The sequence below is a fragment of the Apus apus genome, chromosome 24 (assembly GCF_020740795.1).
Source record: "Apus apus isolate bApuApu2 chromosome 24, bApuApu2.pri.cur, whole genome shotgun sequence".
NCBI lineage: Eukaryota > Metazoa > Chordata > Aves > Apodiformes > Apodidae > Apus > Apus apus.
Window position 1 is genome coordinate 2,041,726 of NC_067305.1, and position 18,857 is coordinate 2,060,582.

An 18,857-nucleotide genomic window follows, 5' to 3' on the forward strand; every position below is an offset into this window, starting at 1 on the left:
CTGCTGCTCGGGGAGGCAGCAGTGCCCAGGGACATCCCTGTCCTCCCCTGGCAGGGACATGGCTCCCACACAGATCCCAGGGACGTTTCCACAGGGCTGCAGACACCACAGGAGTCCCTGAGACCCCCTCCCCTGTGCCTGACTTCCAAGGGGCTCGTGCAATTGCTGCTGCTACTCCTCAGCTTCAGAAACCAACGGCCAATTTTAAGCAAACCCTAATGAGAACTGAGGTGAAGGCTCCTGAGCTCCTCAACATTCAGAGGCTGGAGGAGCCCAGCAGGGAGAAGGTGCCGGGTGAGCCAGCGTTTCCCAGGGCCCAGCAGGGACACCTCCCTGGGCCAAGGAGAGGGAACATTTCCCTTTGAACATATGGCAGCAGCAGCCCCCTCCGTGCCACCACAGGCTGCTCTGCAGCCCACCAGCCTGGCCTCCTCCAGCAGATGCCATCTGTGTGTTTTGGGAAGGGGTCAGCCCTGCGGCAGGGGGGGCTGCTGGAGCCCTCAGCACGTTACCTGCTCCGCCCAGCGCCTGCAACGCAGGAGAGCTGCAAATCTGGTCTCCTACGGGCTCTCATCAACATCTCCGGGACACCTGGGTCTGCAGCCCACGGGTGCTCGGGGAGACGAGCAGAATTACCGGCAGGTGCGGGTCAGGTCCCAGGCTGGGTGGTCGCTGCACCCGCTGCTCTGCAGAGCGTGAGTTGCAAGCAGGAGCTGCGGCTCACGGGAGAGCAAAGAGGCTCTCGGAGATAAAAGCCGGACCTGCCGGGGCGGGGGTGACGGGGGAAGGCGGAGGCAGAAGCAGCGAGAGCCCCAGGGCAGCTGCGGGGACCCTGCAAACCTGTCTGGGCAACATCCTGCGGGGCTGCAGGTCGGGCAGGAGGGCTCGGCTGCCGCTGCCGGGCCCGGCGCCTCTTCTCTAAGGGTGCTTTTCTTCCTCTTCCCCTTGCAGAGACGCATAAAAGTGGCCAGAACTTTCCCCCCTAAAAGAGGCAGCGCCCCGCAGGGGCTCCACACCCCCGGACACGGCGCTCTCGGGATCCCAGGTTGGTGTGAAAGGGAAAAAGGGGCTGGGAAGGGGTGTGAGCTGAGCTGGCTCTGCCCAGCACCCGCTCGCAGCCCCCCCAGCCCGGCACTGCGGTCCCTGAAGGTTCGTGCCCTTCTCTTCTCGTGCACAGGATCCAGCCTCACGCCGGGAGCTCCCAGGGGCTGCTGCACCCTCTCCCCAGCAGCGGTGGATCTCAGCTCCACGGGGGCTCCAGCCACAGCAGCCTCCAGCAGCTCCCACCCGGGGATACAGGGCTCCCGCACCTCTGCTGGGCAGGGAGGGACTCACGGGGGGGGGGGCAGGAGCTGGTGCTGCAGGCAGGACACGGCCAGGTCTGGTACAGGCAGGAACTGCGGTGCTGGAGTCTGTTACTTCCCTCCCACGCAGGAAAATAACTTGGGGACCCTGAATGCAGAACCCTGGGCCCGTCAGCCAGCCTCGATGGCTCCTTTCAGTGGCAGCAAAGAGCCCAATAGGAAGCTGGTAAAAGCTTGAATTCACCTTCCCTGCCCACGTCCAGCCAAGTATTAGAGCTGGGATGATCAGCCCTTGGGTACAAGGACATTGCAGAGGTAAGTCAGGACAATCCCAGGCTGCTGATTCAGCCCCAGCTCCCACCTGGCTCTGCCCCACGGCGTGGGCACACACGTGGGGCTCAGAGCAGCTCAAGCCTGGCAACCTGGAGAGCAGGAGGGATCAAACCCTGGGGCAGCAGAGCCAGGAGCACAAACCCAGGAGCTTCCAGCAACTGCAGGAAACAGTTCTCCCTGCACTTCCTGAGGAGTCCAAACACACAGTGTTTGTTTTGCTGCTGGAAAACCTCTGACGAAGGTGTAATCACAAGACATTTAGCAATCAGTGTGCTATGTAAATACAACATAATTTATTGGTTCCATTGCAGAGAACTATAGTGGTATTTGTACAAGTGTCCTAACACTAGTACAAGAAACGAGAGTCACGTATGTACAGAGATTCCAGGACACAGAACAGCTTTGTAAGGAAGAAGTGGTTAGTGGTACAGTTTGGTCACTGTTCACAGAAACCTTTTCTCTTACTGTAAACACTGGTCCCCACTCCCCCCAAATCCTAGGTACTTCCTACCTACCTCGGGGGCACTGCAAAACTCTGCAGGCAGTGGAGGTGCTGGTGCAAGGAGCAGGCAAGGCCAGTGTCTCCAGCTGCAACCAGACTTTGGGCAGGAGATGGGTGCAGCCAAGTGGGGACACACTGCTGGAGAAGAGGGACAAGGCTCTGTACCTAATGGGAAGCAGACAATGGTCCAGGCAGAGCCAGTAAGTGAGGCTGGAGGGCAAGCAGCCCAGTTCCTTCACAGCAGGGTCAGCGTACCACAAGGAGACAGGGAAGTGCAGGTGCTGGAGAAGACTTCCCCACACTTGTCCTAGAGCCCTCCCTCTGCTCATTCCCACGAGGCACAGGCCTGCTTGGCCCAGCACTGCCAGCCTGGATCCCAGTCCCCTTTGGGGACAGCACACCCAGCTGGGCTGTGTGTGGGGAGGAGCTCCCAACAGCATCGTGCCAGTGCCAGTCAAGCCATCAGAGAAACCCAAATCCAACTTCAGAGGGAAAGCAGAAGGGCCAAGCCTTGGGGACAGGATGCCAAGTGAGGGGTGAGCACAACAGCAGCTCTGTCCAAAAAGTGACAGCCAGTGGAAGAGGTGCTGGAAGCAAACAGCATCCCAGGGGATCCATGTACACCAGCATTTCTTCCCCAACCCCCACGAAACCTCCTTTCCCAGGTGGGAAAGGGGTGTTCAGAGGGAAGTACCACTTCCATGGCAGCACCAGCTCCACCACATGGCTCTGTCTGAACCACCTGGATCTGCTCACTTGGTGCCTCTGCAGTGAGGGGACAGGGAAGAGGCAGTACAGGGTGGCTCCTCCCTCCTCCAGAGTGAGCATTTCCACCAAGGAGCCCCACATATTTATTTTTTTTTATAGAAATTACTATAAAAAACTAGTTTATCTAGAGCATCTTTAAAAAAATATTCCTGCAGTATCACAGTTTTACATTGAAACTCATTAAAAATATATAGATTTCTTTAACAAAATGTCTCTGTTCTCCCCTTGAATCACATCTCCAATGCAAAAGTGGGACTTGGAGGCCTTGGAAGAGAAGCCAAAGTGGGAGCAGGAAGGTCTGATCTCAGTGGCACATCCGAGAGGTCATCTCCTTCTGTCAAAGGGACAGACAAAACACAGGACCATGAATAAAGATCCAGATTGCCAGGTGAGGGTTTGGATGAAAAAAACCTCACCTTGGTTTCATTATAAATACTGTTCTCAGACATGTGGTGACACTGTTAGTAAGAGCTCCAGTCAGGGCAGGTCCCTGCTCCTCACACTACACCTGTTCCCAGGCACTGCAGGACACCCTGTCACTGCCCAGCAAGTCTGCTCAGCTGTTTATAGCTTCAGAAGCACCATCACCACCTCCTTAGGTCTAGGGCACATTCTACATCCTCCAGACTCCACATGAAGGTGGTCGTGTTGCCCTTGCTTGCCAGGATGGGAAGTAAGGACAGGGAGGAGAATCACAGAATAGTTTGGGTTGGAAAGGACATTCAAGAGCATCTAGATCCAACCCCCTGCATGGGCAGGGACACCTCCCACCAGCCCAGGTTGCTCCAAGCCCCATCCAACCTGCCCTTCAACACTGCCAGGGATGGGGCAGCCACAGCTTCCCTGGGCAACCTGGGCCAGGCTCTCACCACCCTCACACTTCAGAATTTCTTCTTCAGAGCTTTTAGTCTTCCCTCCATGTCCTGGGCAGCTAACAGGGCTGGGCTCCTGCTGTGCCAGCTGCTAGAAGCACAAGGAGGGTGCTGGAGAACAAGCCAACTTCCCTCACCTGATCCCCAAATGACCCTGCTCAGCTGTGCTTGCACATCCTCACTCCCAGTTTCCTGAACAACTGCAAGGCCAACCCGTGTCCTGAATTTGGGTAACCAGTTCTGAGAAGGTACCATGGACCCCTGTGACTCCTCCAGCCCACCCACTGGCTGCACCCCCGACAGACCAACCTGAGCCCACCCAGGGACTCACCAGTGGTTCCAGCTCCTTGGTGTCTATGAGATTGAACTCTTTCACAAAGTAGTAAAAGTGCTTGTAGCAGGTGTTCACGTGGGCTTCTGACCCCATCTGGGTGATCCTGTCAAAATGGTGGATGTAGACATGGACAAAGACTCGGAAGAGCCTGGAGAGAATCTTCTTCACCACTGGGAGGAAGTTCTTGGGGAAGGGAGTACCTAGGATGGAAGACACGACCATGAGAAACTGTCAGCAAAGTTAAAAGTGGTTCCTTGGGGCTAAAATAAATGGATAAAATGGACAGATTGACACCAAAGGGTTTCTGCCTCTGGTGATTTCCAGTCCTCTCTCCTTTTTCCTTTCCTTTTGGATCAGAATTTTCCCAGCACAGATTTCTTCAGTGGCAGTGCTGCACACCATTGACTGCTGCTGGAGTCTGAAAGCAAGAGACTGGCCTTGGAGATTCCCAGCAGCTCTTCCAGCCTGATAAGAGTTTTCTTCTACTCCCATTTGGCATGTTTATATAAACAGTGCTGAGAACTGGACAGGAGCAAGCAAGTTCCCAAAAGAAAGAGCTGGTGCTGTTAACTCCCCACAGCTATCTCTTATTCTGATACATCTTCAGCTCTTTGGTTATAAATTAAAGATGTTAAGGTCCTCTTTAAAGGCATCAGATCCTCAGGAGAGTATCACAGTTTAAAGTTCACACAGGTCATTTCTGGAGGATCAAGGACTAGTTAAACCCTTTCAAGCGCTCTGCAAGAACTGCAGAGTTTCAGTCGGCGTTAAGGGCAAGGAATCTGGCAAAAGCTGAGCTGAAAACAACAGTAACAATGAAAAAAACAACCCTCCTGCTGTCGGAAACTTGTCTTGCCTCCCTGAAGAGAATAAACACCCTGCTCATGGTCCCCAGAGAGTCTTGCAGAAGAGTGCTCACCAAAGGCAGTGCAGCAGTCACTGGGGTGACAGGAGGAACGGGTGGGGAGGATTTCAGCTGCTGAGGAACCAGCTGCTTATGGCCCTGCTCACGGCAGCTTTGAGCTGCCTTTTGGCATGGGTGAAGGAGCCCTGTGGATGCTCGTGTGGCAGAGGCAGCAGATGTGTCCCAGACAGGGGCCAACTGCCTCCCATCAGGGTTCTGACAGGATAAACACTGGGGCAGGAGGGACAAACACCGGGGCAGGAGAGAAGCAGCTTGTCTTCTGCATCCCAGAACATGGGAACAATGGGTTCAATTACACCTACACTCAGTGTTTTAGACACCAAATTTTCACACCTTATTCAACACAAAATAAACAAACAAAAAAAGCTAACTTCTCTGTCCCAAAGCCAGCTCATGAAGCTGCGTTTGGATATGCAGATTTAGGTGTTTTAGGCCAAATTCTCATTTCCATCACCCTGGCAGTGGATGAAACACCAGCCCTCCCTGGTGCACATCTCAGCATCCCACCCAGCTGCAGCAGGCAGGCGAGCACATGCCAGGGAGCACGGAGCTGGAAAGGGCAGAGTCAGCTAACGAGGCTGTAATAACAAAGAGGCTAATTATGGAAACGTGGCCACCATCAGCAGGCTGATGCAGAGCACGCCTGTTGAGCCCAAGCTAGCAATCAGTTCTGAAAGAGCTGTCCATCAGGAGACCACGTCCAGCATGAACTACCCAAGAGTCATGGCAGAGGCTGACTTTTCCAAGAGCAGCCTCTTGCTGTGGCTGCCTAGGCTTAGCTTGGCTTTCCTCGAGGTATCCGTGACTCCAAATGGGATCTGGTGCAGCTCTGGGTATTTTAACACTCCAGAAGAGCTCTGAAGTTTCTCAGGTGCTCGGAATAGGTTACCAGCTGCCAAACTCTGAGCAGCACAAAAGGAAATAGCTCTGCTGCAAGGGTGACCTGTGCAACAGCATCTCCTGGACAAGAAACGGGACCCGAGGGCTTGAAGGAGAGGACTCTGCCCCAGCCTCCCCCTACCCAGTGCAACCGGAACCCAACTCACCAACGTTAGTGGGAAAGATGTCCTCGTTGTTGATCTGTACCTCAATCCAGTCCATCAGGAGGTTCATGTACTGGGGAGCAGACAGGGCGGTGGGTTTGCGGTACTTGTGCTCGTCCTGCCACCGGTACTCGTACTTGGGTCCCCCCGACATGACGGGGCAGGACTGCTCTGTGCAATAGTCACTGATGGTGCCGTAGATCAGGTTGATGCGGTTGAAGAAGTCCACCACGTGCACGGCCACCCAGTCGTTCTGCTCCTCTCCTGGCGGCAGCTGGACGGCGACTTTCAAGTCCAGGCCGGCGTTGAGGGAGGCTTGAGCCTTCTTGTGCAGCTCAAACCGCTGAGTCCCCGGCTCAAACTTGCGCTTGGGCCGGAAGGTTTTGTCTTTATTGAACACTTGCTTTAAAGCGTGGGACATTTTTCTTCTCTTCTTTCTCTTTCCAGGTCCGTGGTGGTGACAGGCGGAGACGCGGCGCTGCTGGGCCACTTCCGCGGCCCGGCTGGGGCGACTCTGATCTTCACAGAAACCTCCCTCTGCTCATCTGGTCCTGATCTGCAAGGCAGCACAGCAGGGCAGCGATTAGGAGCAGCTCTCTCCACAGGGAACCTTGCCTCAATCCCATAGGAAGAGATCTGGGATACCATCTGGGCTCTTGCCCCAGATCTGAGACCGGGGGGGGAGGCCAGTGCCAGCTTTTCCTGCCTCCCCCTTCTCTTCCCAGCCCAGCCTGCAGCAGAGCTCAGCTCTCAGAGGTGACCTGGGCTGAAGGAAGAGTCATCCCTGCAAGATCAGAGTGGGAGCAAGGGAACCAGCCCCAAAGGGAACCAGCTCCGAAGGGAAGAGATGTGACAGGAAGGGAAAAAATGAAATATTGAGGAGTAGTTCCCCCCCCTCCAGCTGCCCAGCCTGGTCACTGCAGGAGATGCTGCCACTCACCTGACACCACCACACCAAGAGGCCCAAACCCCACAGAAACAAGGAGCAACTCTACCACCTATTCAGCTCCAATACACCAAATCATTTAGAAGGGTAAAACTTTCAGTTGGATTTTACCTGGACGAGATTTTTCACCAACACTGCCCCCCTTTGGAAACAAGCCTACTGAAAAGATAAGATCCCACAGCCCCACGTTCAGCTCTGTTGCCAGATGTACCCCAACAAAACAGCCGTTTAAGAAGGAGCTGCAGGTACTGTCATGGTGCTAAAGACAGGACATGAAAGGGTGGAGGGGAACAAGAAGTCACAGCTCAGGCACCCAGAAAGAGAACATCCCAAAATAACAGCAGCTCTACCAGCAGCCACAGCCTCTTCTGCAGGTGCAGACAGACCACAAACATATTTTTCACTTCATTTTAGTTCATTTCAAGTTGAAGGCTGGTTGAAAGCTGGAAGATCAGGGAAAGCTTGCCTTCCTCTTCCAGTCTGTGGAAGAGAATTAGCTCCAAGAGGGTGAGACACAAGATCTGAAAGGATGCTGACAAGAAACACAGCTCTGTTTATCTGTAGCTAATTATACCTCCTTTGTTCCCACATCCATCCCCTCGTTTAATTTGTGTCAAGCTGCTCTTTGATGGAAGCTTAAGGCAGAAAGCTGTGTACCAAAAATATTATTTTACACGTGCTGGATAGAGAAATAAGTAGAGTAACAGAAAATAATTAGAGCTGAATCTGGCAAATAACAGTTCCCACAATTTTAGAAGAAAACAATCAAACAAATACCTTCCACAAAGCAGAAATCTACTCAGATTCATATTAAGCTGTAGTGTAGCTCAAATAGGTAAATAGTATCCTTAAATGTTGGCAAGAAAATCCCAAATTCAAGGTCAATACTAACTTAGAGACCAGCTGTGTTGTGACAAACAGATGCTGCATAGTGCTAATCAGTGCTGCTTCTCTGGAGAAAGATTAAAAAGATTTAAACCAAGGCCTCTTGTTTTCTTATTTAATTACAGCAAGGAAGAAAACCCAAACCACTTCAGTTCATCCCACTAAGAACAGGGTCAGTGTTTCCTAATGCTGCTTTTCCTCCAGGAATGGGCTCGGCAACCTCTGCTGTGCAGAGCAGAGAGATCCAAAACTCCTGCTGCAACATGAGGTATGACATGCACTGGGAGAAACCAAAAAATGATTTTCATGTGATTTGGTGAGATTCACCCTGGGCTGGAAGGGGAGTTCACTGAAGACAGCACTGCTAGAACAGCTGCTGTGACCCCATAAGGTGCTGTGTGAGAGTCAACAAGAGAAAACCCCCCCGAAAATGTGCCCTTATGAGGTGTCTGATCACACCACTGACATGGTTAGAGGAAGTAGTGAACAGCACAGAGGGACCTCTGAGCACGAGGCAGCAGCTTTGGTTACAGAGAGCTGTGTCACAGCCTCACCACATCCTGCAGCAAAGCCCCAAGGCGACCCGGTGGGGAGGAAGCACCAGGGACTGCGCCCACCCCACCGCGGTGCCACGTCCGGGCAGGACCAGCCTCCCAGTAACCAACAATGTGGGCAGCAGGTGCTGAGTCTGCAGCGATTTCCAGCAGGAAATCCATCCCAGAGAGGTACTTGTAAGCAATGATTTCCTTACACTGGAGATGGAGGAAGAAACATCCTTTAACACAAACAAGCCATAAAGAAGCACAAGCATCGACCTCCATGAGCTCCCCAGAGGACCAGCAGCACCTTCAGCACAGCACAACTCTGTTCCTACTTATTTTCTGTAGGATGTGTCTGATTCCAGTGACTCCACTGGCATCCCTGCTGGCCCCTGCAGCCAGGCACTGTCCCTTCTGCAGGACACGTGTCTCAAGCAAGGGTCAGGCTGTGGCTCCAGGGCGCGGCACCAGGAAGAGAAGGGGGTGAAACAGGATGACAAAACTGCAGGGAAAAAAAAAAAACAAACTTCCCCTGGGCTTGGCCAGGCACATCAAGAAGCTCAACCCAACGATTTTCCAGAGGGAACTGTCATTTGAGCAGGCTTTTAATATGGCTTATTTGGCATCAAGGCAGTGGCTGTCCTACAAAGGAACTTCCTCTCCCAGTGCAGACATCATTCCCAAGAACTGGGGAGCTCGACACAGCAGCCATCGTCTCTCAGACGACTCAGCATCTGTCTGAAGGCATTAGGAAAATGAGTAGCTAAGACTTCAAGCAGATGCTGCCTGTTTAATTATGGTCTCTTACTGCAAGTGAGCTAAAAGAAACATTTAGCTCTAGGGAAAAAAAAAAAAAAAACACAAAACAAACAACAAACCAGGCAGAGAGACCAAAAGCATCCCTGACATTGCTTGAAGATGATATCACAGGAACAACACCTACTTGCAGAGGCAGGAGTCACAGCTCAGGCAGCACCAAGTCACTGCTTTTGCACCAAAGGGAAAGGAAAGGTTAGGAAAAAATGAGATCTGGGACATGCAAAGCACCTGAATAGTATCTGCAAGCTCCGAAGATGAGGGAAAAACCCCATCCCCCATGAACAAACCTGCAGTACGTTTTGTTCACTCCTCCTTTGCAGCCAGCCAAGATTACAGTACACGTCACCCGGGCTCAGGAGGACCTTGGCCACCCCTCCCCGTACAAACACCCCTCTGGCTGCCCCAAGGACACCAGGAGCACCTCGGTATCATCGTGCTGGTTAAGAAGGCAACTTGCCTGCCCAGCCAGGGCTGTCAATGCCTGGCTTCCCTTCCCAAAAGCTCATTTTCTCCCCTCCCTCCCTGCTCGCACAGCTCCAGTCCCTGATTCCTCTGCTGCTCCTCTTCCCTCGCCAGGAACGGCAGATCCTGCCGCGTTGCTTTACTTTTAAAACCAGGCTCCAGGTTGAGAAAGCCCAGGCAGTTGCTTCCCTGGCTCCTGGTTGCTTTTACACCCAACTCAGGGTATGAAGAAAGGAAATATAGTCACCTCCTGTGAAACACCTGGAAACTGCCTTCCCTTGCTAGCCTGCACAGCCATTCCGGGGCTTTCCAGGTGCGAGCAGCATTCCTGCTGGATCCTGCCCTCCCCACAGAGGCAGAACATCTGAAACCCTCTTCCAGGAGTCCCATGACTGCTCCGTCAGTGCCTGCCCCTAGCATTAACACCATGCAGGGGTTTAACAACAGCCAGGGACCAAAAAAAACCCAAACAAACCAACCAAGGCAGCACATCAGCAAGTTCCTACCTGCGTTTCTGGCCTCGGCAGGTCACTCCACAATTGCTCGGCCCAACTCTGCAACTTCTACATGTGCTCGTAGGCACTGAGGCAAAGAGTTTCCTTTCTCAAAAAAGGGGAAAGAAGAAGAAGAAGAAAAAAAAGTCCTGTGTCTCGGGCAGCTGCAACCCGAGGGCTCCTGCAGGCTGGGGAGGGGTCAGAGAGGCAGCCACTTCCCTCCCAGTGACCCAGTAAGCAGGGCAGCTCACATCCTGCCTCCTCTCTGCTAAGAGAGCCCTTCAGCAAACCCCAGCGAGCAAAGCATCGCTCAAAAGAATTGATTTCTCTAGTTTCCTTTTAGGGAAGCCACCCTGCTGTCCTGAGATGACACCAACATGGGCCTGCTGCTCAGCACCCACCCTGAGTCCAGCCAAAAAGCTCCTTCTGTGGCTGCTCATAATGGCAGCCCTTTGGACCCCGCCCTGCCCTCCAGGGGAAGTCACCTCAGTGTCACTCACCACTAACGATGTTGCTCAGGCCAGAGTTGCCATGGTCCCACCCCAGCCAGCCTGATAAAGCAGCCACGACGTATCAGCTGCACTGAGTGCTTCAAGTGAAAACCCAATTCGCAGAGCCAAGTGGCCTCAGAAGAGACAACTTAGACAAAAAACCAAAGTCGGACGCACACGCACATTTTTTCCATAACTTTCCCCCCCCCCCTCCTTCACAAATACCTTCCCACGGGCACTCTGCACTAGCTCAGTTTCTCAGTACAAGATGATTCTGGTTTTCTACAATCAAAGGAGAGATTTTAGAGTCAAGAGAAAGGTCAAGCCAGATTACAGCAAGCAGGGCTGGACTGGCACTAATGCCAGCCAGTTTGGAGCCAGTCTGGCAACCAAGGCAGCTCGTCTTCATAGGATGAGGGTTTTGGTTGCTCCAATAACACAGTCACAGAGTGGTGGGGTTGGAAGGGACCTCTGGAGATCACCCAGCCCAACCCCCTGCCAGAGCAGGATCCCCTAGAGCAGATCCCACAGGAACACATCCAGGTGGGGTTGGAGTATCTCCAGGGATGGAGACTCCACCACCTCCCTGGGCAGCCTGTCCCAGGGCTCTGTCACCCTCACACTCAGTAAGTGTTTCCTCATGTTTATTAGCTTGACCCTCCTGTGCTCCAGTTTGTGCCCATTGCCCCTTGTCCTGTCCCTGGGCACCCCTGAGCAGAGTCTGGCCCCATCCTCCTGCCACCCCCTGGAGATATTCACCAGCACTGACCAGATCCCCCCTCAGCCTCCTTTTCTCTCAGCTGAGCAGCCCCAGCTCTCCCAGCCTTTCCTCCCAGGCAGATGCTCCGGCCCCCTCAGCATCTCAGTGCCCTGGGCTGGACCCTCTCCAGTAGCTCCTTGTCCTTCATGAACTGGGGAGTCCAAGTACTCCAGGTGAGGCCTCACCAGGGCAGAAAGGATGAGAAACAAGGGCTGTCCTAGTGCTCACCTCGGGCAGGGCTGCGCATGCTGCAGCAGGCGGGCCTGGCCTGGCCATTTATCATCCCTGCCAGACAGCAGCTCCACGTCAGCCAGCTTCCTGTCTGGCACCCAGTCCAGCCTCCTGGGCCAGGCCGCTGCCAATGGCTTCCCAAAATCTCATCATTCCCCCCTACAAAGTTCTGTCCTGGGGCTTCTGTCTTTTCCCCATGCTGCTGCAGGAGCTGCCCGGCCTCACCCTCAGCATCACCTTCTCTCCTTTTCCCCCCACACTTGCTCCTGGCAGCAGAAGCTCCTCTGAAGTTAAAGGAGAGGGAGCAGATCCAGCCCAGCTGAGACACAAGAGTTCAGCAATATCACAAGAGTGCACAGTATCCACCTTTTTCTTCTGGAAACTGCTGTAGTGGCACCCTCTGCAACAAACTTGACAGGGCCCTTCAATGCACATGTCAGATGTTGAATTCCCAAGGCTTAGGAAAACAAAGAGCCCCTTCTATTTCTCCACAAAGTCAGTTTTAAGAAAGTCTTGCTGGTCACCAGCCACCCCCACACACTGCAATTTAAATCTGCTGCACAGTTTGGAAATTCCCAAGAAACTGTACACAAGCACTGGCATCTCCGGCACCCATCTCCCAGCACCCATCTCCCAGCACTTCCCAGAAAGAGGATTGCTTAGGAGAGGGACAGTTTTTTTACAGCCTCTAAGCCATGCAAATGCAAAGCCTATCTACATGGCCACATGCATATGAAAAGGAAACAGCATAATAAAAGATCCAATAATAGTTCTACTGGGCTTTAATTGGTATTTTCTTTTTTCCTTGAAAGGCATCCAGATGCATGTTAAAGTGAAGTTAGTTTACATAATAAAGAGAAAAGTCCTGTTCAATTAGCCATAGCTGGGTTAGGAGAAGCTCTGGCAGAGCCCATCAGGAGCAGATGGAACTGCTGCTGCCCGGGGTAGAAGGTCCAGGTCACCCAGCAGCAAGAGGCATTTTCCAACAGGAGAACGTCAGGAGGAGGAGGGAGGAGCAGGCAGTTTAGTGCTCAGCCCTGAGCTCAGGATTTAGATCCAGAGCAGGCAGTGATGACAAGAGGGAGGTTCCGGGGTTTGTGTGAGGAGCTCACACCACCAGAGGACACTGAGGGGGGGCAGGTGAGGGGAGGAGCATGGATAGGGCTGGATAATCCTGTCTGGAGGGGAGAGGGAGGCTGCAAGGCCTTCAAACTCTGGACTGAATTTCCAGCTCCCTCACCCATCCAGGCATCCTCCCCACAGCCGCAGAGGGTGGAAAAGCCACAGGAGAAAGTATCTTGCATAAAAGATCACCCCTCCTACTTTCTCTTCCCCAAAAGGTCAGACAGCAGATGCTGCAATTTAAAATATTCATTGGGAAGCCTAGAAGCGAATTATTTGTTTGTGTTCACGGGCAGGTTGGATGGGGCTCTGAGCAACCTGGTCAAGTGGGAGGTGTCCCCGCCCATGCAGGGGGGTTGGATCTTTAAAGTCCCTTCCAACCCAAACCAGTCTGGGATGCTGAGACTGCAGCGTAACAGGAGCAGTTCTCAGAGCCCTGAGGGTTAGTGATCCAGGGCCAATTTTCTTGCCTTTTACGTGACATCTGCATCTATTGCAGTATCAGAGCTGCAGCTCTTCTGGAAGGTTTCCAGGGATGCCACTGACACATCCAGGCTGGGATGAGGGCTGCATGTGGAGGCAGAGCTTATCTGCTGCAGGCTCTGCAGACTAAGCTGACAAGCTGGGTCACGACTCCAGGAGACAGGTTAACTGCACAGACAAATATTTCCAGGATAAACCACAGGCAGTGGGTGGCTGATGGCACGCTGAGAGCAGCTCTCTCTTTTCGAGGTCTGAGGGGCCATGTTTTCACAGAATCACAGAATGGTGGGGGTTGGAAGGGATCATCGAGTCCAACCGGCTGGCAGAGCAGGGTCACCCAGAGCAGGATGCACAGGATGGCATCCAGGGGGGTTTGGAATGTTCCCAGGGAAGGAGACTTCACCACCTCTCTGGGCAGCCTGTCCCAGGGCTCTGTTACCCTCACAGGAAAGAAGTTTTTCCCTATGTTTGGTTAAACCTCGTGTTCCAGTTTGTGACCATTTTGCAGCCTGCTCCTTCAGAAAGGCCTTTGCATAAAATCACAGGATAGTTTGGGCTGGAAGGGACCTTAAAGATCATCCAGTCCCGACCCCCTCCATGGGCAGGGACACCTCCCACCAGCCCAGGCTGCTCCAAGCCCCATCCAACCTGCCCTTCAACACTGCCAGGGATGGGGCAGCCACAGCTTCCCTGGGCAACCTGGGCCAGGCTCTCACCACCCTCACACTTCAGAATTCCCTCCTCATGTCTCACCTAAATCTCCCCTCTTGAGTTTTAATCCATCCCCCCTTGTCCTCTCACTGTCCCCCAGCCTGGCTTTGTTCCCCACCACAGGACTCTTAAGGGGCAGTGTGATACTTATCAAGTCCAAGCCATGAGCTACATGTTTCCTCCTGCTTTTGCAGGCTCCACATGATTGTCCTCCCTGGGCAGGGATATTTTTGAACCAACAGCAGTTTCATCTTATTCTAACTTCGGGATCTGCCCCCACCCAAGGAAAAGGTAACATGGGTTTGGAGCATGAATTTTGCCTTAGGCTGCCAAAATGACAGCAGGATTTTCACAGCATGGCTACGGGTTGGGGATCACAGGAGGTACCAGGGCCATGAGCTCCTTCACCCAGGGATGGAGCACGAGCTGGCCACACGGCCAACCCTCCCCATGGCAGGGCTAATCCCACCAAACAAACCTCTTCTCCCCATGTCACTATTATGCTTTTGGAAGAAAAGCAGTATTGTTTCTCACTGAAAGCAGATGCCCACGAGGCCTGCTCTTCCCCTCCACGAGGAGATATGGCAGGAACCCAACACATTAGCATGTCTCCAGGCAAGGAATAAGCCCACTGATGTGGAGCTAGAGATCACCCCAAGATTAACCACATCTTAAGACCTCCTGCCACACAGCGAGAGGTAAAAGAAAGAAGAAAGGCCCAGACAGCAGCCCTGGAAGAAGCCTGAAGTTAAGATGAAGAAAAAAAAAATGACAGAGCTTTTTCAGTGCAGCCATGGGTCTGACTCAGCTCCTGCTTCCAACTGAAACAGGTTTGGGATGACTCGAGCCCATTTTCTGTTTCATGGGTGCCCTGGGAGCCAGCAGAGAGGCACCCAGCCAGAGCTGTGGTGCTCCCAAACCCAGCTGGCACCCGGGAATCACAGCACTGTCCCCAGGCAGGGGAGGACAAGGGACAATTCCAGCACCACAGCACAGGGGATGTCCAGCAGCGTCACCTCTGCCTCTTCTCAAACTGACTCAGCAACCACAAAGACAAGCACCTGGGGATTTCATCCAGGCTCTTCTGGAGGAAGTCAAAACTGCCACAGTGCGATGGATTTTTTTTTGCACTGGCTTTGCACACTTGGAAAAACGAGTATTTTTTTTTCCTGGCCTTCACTGTCTCTGTTTCTCCACATCCCCTTCACATACTCAGAGCAACAACTGGCCCAGGATCCCACTATCATTTCATCAGGAGCAGAAGAGCATTTTTAGCACAACAGCAGCTCCAGAGGGAAGCAAAGCCACAGACCAAAGCAGGAATCCCAGATAACTCTGCCTCCCAGGGGCACCTGGGAAAGGGAGGATAAAGATACAGCCTAAGGTGCAATCTTTATTGAAATCATTAGCTGGGTATTACTTATTTCTGAAGATAAGCTCCTAAACCTCCAGCAAAGCTGGTTACGGATCCACTTACAAGCAGCATTTATGGCTCAGGTATCATGAAATATTTGCTTGTCTTATAAGAAATTAAAACTTACAAGTTGCAGGCAATTCTTGTCCCAGATCTGAACACTGTGACAGGACCAAGTAGGCTTTGCAATCTCTCTTCTCTGACCCCACAGACTTTCACTGCTGACAAAATAAACATTTTCCCTCTGTGTGCCATGGCCAGATTCCCAGCCCATTTGCAGAAAAGCAGGAGTCATGGCACACATCAGTACAGCCCAACCTCCACAAATGGGACCAAATCTCCCCATTTGAGTCCAGGTGTTCCTTCACATCCCATCAAAGGGCCACAACAGAGCCAAATGTGGCCATGAAAGCATCTGGCAAACAGCTCCTGCACTAGAGAAGAGCTAAAGGCATGAAGGAGAACTCTGCTTGAGGTGCTTTGAGCTCCCTAAGCCTCAGCTAAGCAGGCAAGAGAGCCCCTTTCCATTTGTGTACCATGGCACAGTTGACTGTGCAACCCCAAGAAATGTGTCCAAAAGAGCATCCCAGATCCTGAAAGGTGAGCCAGGCCCAGGGAACCAGCTCCCTGCTCAGCACCTCAGCATAAACCAAGAGCACCAGTTTTTGCTGCCACACCACTGAACTGGCATGAATTCCCAGCACTCCTCCCTGTCGGGGGATTTTCAAAGGTCACCAGCTCACCCCCCACTCAAGTTCACTTCACAAGTCCGTGACTAAGACAGAAAGTGAATCTAAGATATGGAATACAGAGTCCAAGAAATGACAACAGATAAAGACAGAGTTGGAGCTGAGCCTCAAGCAGGAAGCAGAGTGCAAGGACAAAGCCCTGGGGACTCTGATAAACAGGTGGCTGGGGAAACTTCCCATCTCCCAGCAAAAATGCCCCCCCTGTCCTGCAACCTGGCAAAGATTTCCAGACCGGAAAGAAGTTTTAAACAAAGAAGGGATGGAAATTGAGAAAGTGTGGCCACTCATCAGCTCCAAGCACCAGGAGAAGGGGATTGTGCCTTTCACTAGCACCAGGACCCATGAGAGAGATGCTTCTTCCCAACATCTGTGCAGCACACTGGGCAACTTCAAATTCCTTTTCCCTCTCTCTCCGGAGGACTTCCTGCCCCTTCCTTTTTTTGTCTGTCCTTCTCACACACAGGAACAGCTTTCTTTGAAGGAGCTGAGATTATTTTACTGCAGATCCCAGCAGAGCCAGCGACTGTAAGATGAGCATTCCTGGGCTCACAGGAAGAGGCAGGAGCAAGAGTTTGCTTTCAAGCATCACAAGTTCTCCCTCATGACAGCCAAGTCCCAGCTCACCATGATCAGAAAACAGCAGAGAACTCCCCATTCACCCCAGGCAATTAAAAGACTGAGGAGTTTGAACTCCAGGATTATACCTTGACCTATGACAGAAACGCTTATTAGCACAGATAAGAGGACAGTGGGGAAGGAGGTGGAATAAAATACCAAGAGTATCAAGCTGTAACTTCACGGTGGCGCTGGCAAAACCCTGACTCTCTGTGCTGGTGGTTTTTTTTTTGCCTCATGAACAAGACTTTTGATTTGCAGCGGGTACCCCCGAGCCAGACAGGCAAGCCCTGCGGCGGGGAGGGGGCAGCATCCCCACAGCAGCTCGGGACAGTCACTGCTCCCCGCTGGAGATGTGTCTCCTCCAGGCTGCCAGAACCTCTCCGTGCAGCCCCCCCGGGCTGGAGCAGGGGCTCTGGGGCCTCCTCCCCGGGCCAGAGAAACGGGCTTCGATACTCAGCGAGCACGAAGCCATCAGAAACTCCCTCGGAACCGCCTGCCGCGCGCGGGAAAAAAAAAACCCAAACAAACAGAAATAACTCAAAAAAAAACAAAAAAAAAAACCAAAACCAAAACAAAACCCACCAAGACGAGAGCAGATGTGGAAGCCGCCGTTCAACAGGTCGCTGGGCACGGCCGGCCCGGCCCGCCGGGACCCCCCAGCCGAGCAGGGGCAGCCCCGGGCACGGCCACCCTGGGGGGCTGGGGGGCCCCGCGCGGACCCCCCCCCCAAGGCCCTCCCGCCCCAGGGCCGCGGCCCGGCCCTCGCTCCCCTCACAGGTCCCCCCACCAGCCCCCCTGCCTCAGGCCCTGCAGGGCCCTGACCCCCCCGAGGCCCTTCCAGGACCCCCCCAGCCCCCCTCGCTCCCCTCCAGGACCCCCCCAGCCCCCCTCGCTCCCCTCCAGGACCCCCAGCCCCCCCACCCGGCCGGTCGCAGCTCACCCGTGCCGGCGCGGAGGCGTCTCCCCTGGCGCGGCCGCAGCACTCCGCCCCCCGCCCCGCGCGGCTCGGCTGCCCGCGCGGCCCCTCTCCGCGCGCGGCCGCCGGCAGCCGGCCCTACTTCCTCTTAAAGGGGCCGCCCGCGCGTCCCGGCGGCTCCTCCCGCGGGCGGGGCGGGGGGACGGGCCCGGCCCGTTCCGCTCTGCTCTGCTCTACCGCCTTCTCTCTCTCTGTTTTGCTTTACTTTCGCTGACTCCACTTTGCTCCGTTTCACTTGACTTTACTTCATTTTATTCTTACGGTTTTATTATATTCATTTTATTTTTTTCTTTTATTCTGTCTTTTCTTTTCCTTTCCTTTTCTTTTCTTCTCTTTTCTTTTCTTTTCTTTTATTTTCTTTTCCTCCCCTCCCCTCCCCTCCCCTCCCCTCTCCTCTCCTCTCCTCTCCTCCCTTCCTCTTCCCCTTCCCTTCCCTTCCCTTCCCTTCCCTTCCCTTCCCTTCCCTTCCCTTCCCTTCCCTTCCCTTCCCTTCCCTTCCCTTCCCTTCCCTTCCCTTCCCCTTCCCCTTCCCCTTCCCCTTCCCCTTCCCCTTCCCCTTCCCCTTCCCCTTCCCCTTCCCCTTCGCCTTCCCTTCTCTTCCCTTCCCCTTCCCCTTCCCCTTCCCCTTCTCCTTCCCTTCCCCTTCCCCTTCCCCTTCTCCTTCCCTTCCCTTCCCCTTCGCCTTCCCTTCTCTTCCCTTCCCCTTCTCCTTCCCTTCCCTTCCCCTTCCCCTTCACTTCCCTTCCCCTTCCCCTTCCCCTTCCCCCTCCCCCTCTTTCCTCCCTCTCCCCCTTCCCTCTCCTTTCTTTTCCTCTTCCTTGGTTATTTTCCCTTTCCCCAGCGCCAGGCAGAAGGGGCAGCCCCAGCCCAGGGATCCTCAGGGAGCTGCAGCCCCCACACCTCGATGGAATTAAATCCTCCCTAAAAACCAGGAGGATCCCGGCCCCAAAACCCAGCACATCACACCAGCCACGATGGAGTCGGGAGGGGTTTGACTGAGTTTTTACCACGGTGGGACGGAAGGGTGTGAAGAGGAGCCCTGAAATGGGGGGAAACGCTGAGGAATCAGCAGCAAA

General features: G+C 53.7%; 1 protein-coding gene across 2 annotated transcripts; it reads right to left on the reverse strand.

Annotated features, from left to right (window-relative positions):
• Positions 1-1,908: 1,908 nt before the first annotated feature.
• MOB3A (MOB kinase activator 3A) lies at positions 1,909-17,851 on the reverse strand. Of its 2 annotated transcripts, none has more exons than XM_051639715.1 (4): positions 17,746-17,851; positions 6,085-6,637; positions 4,111-4,313; positions 1,909-3,241 (listed from the first exon to the last, which is right to left on the reverse strand). In XM_051639715.1, the coding sequence occupies exons 2-4, from the start codon at positions 6,500-6,502 to the stop codon at positions 3,212-3,214; spliced, it is 651 nt and encodes a 216-aa protein (XP_051495675.1). In that variant the 5' UTR covers positions 6,503-6,637; positions 17,746-17,851; the 3' UTR covers positions 1,909-3,211. The 2 variants fall into 2 exon arrangements, with proteins under 2 accessions (XP_051495675.1, XP_051495676.1); XM_051639716.1 differs by lacking the exon at positions 17,746-17,851 and adding an exon at positions 10,239-11,694.
• Positions 17,852-18,857: the final 1,006 nt, after the last annotated feature.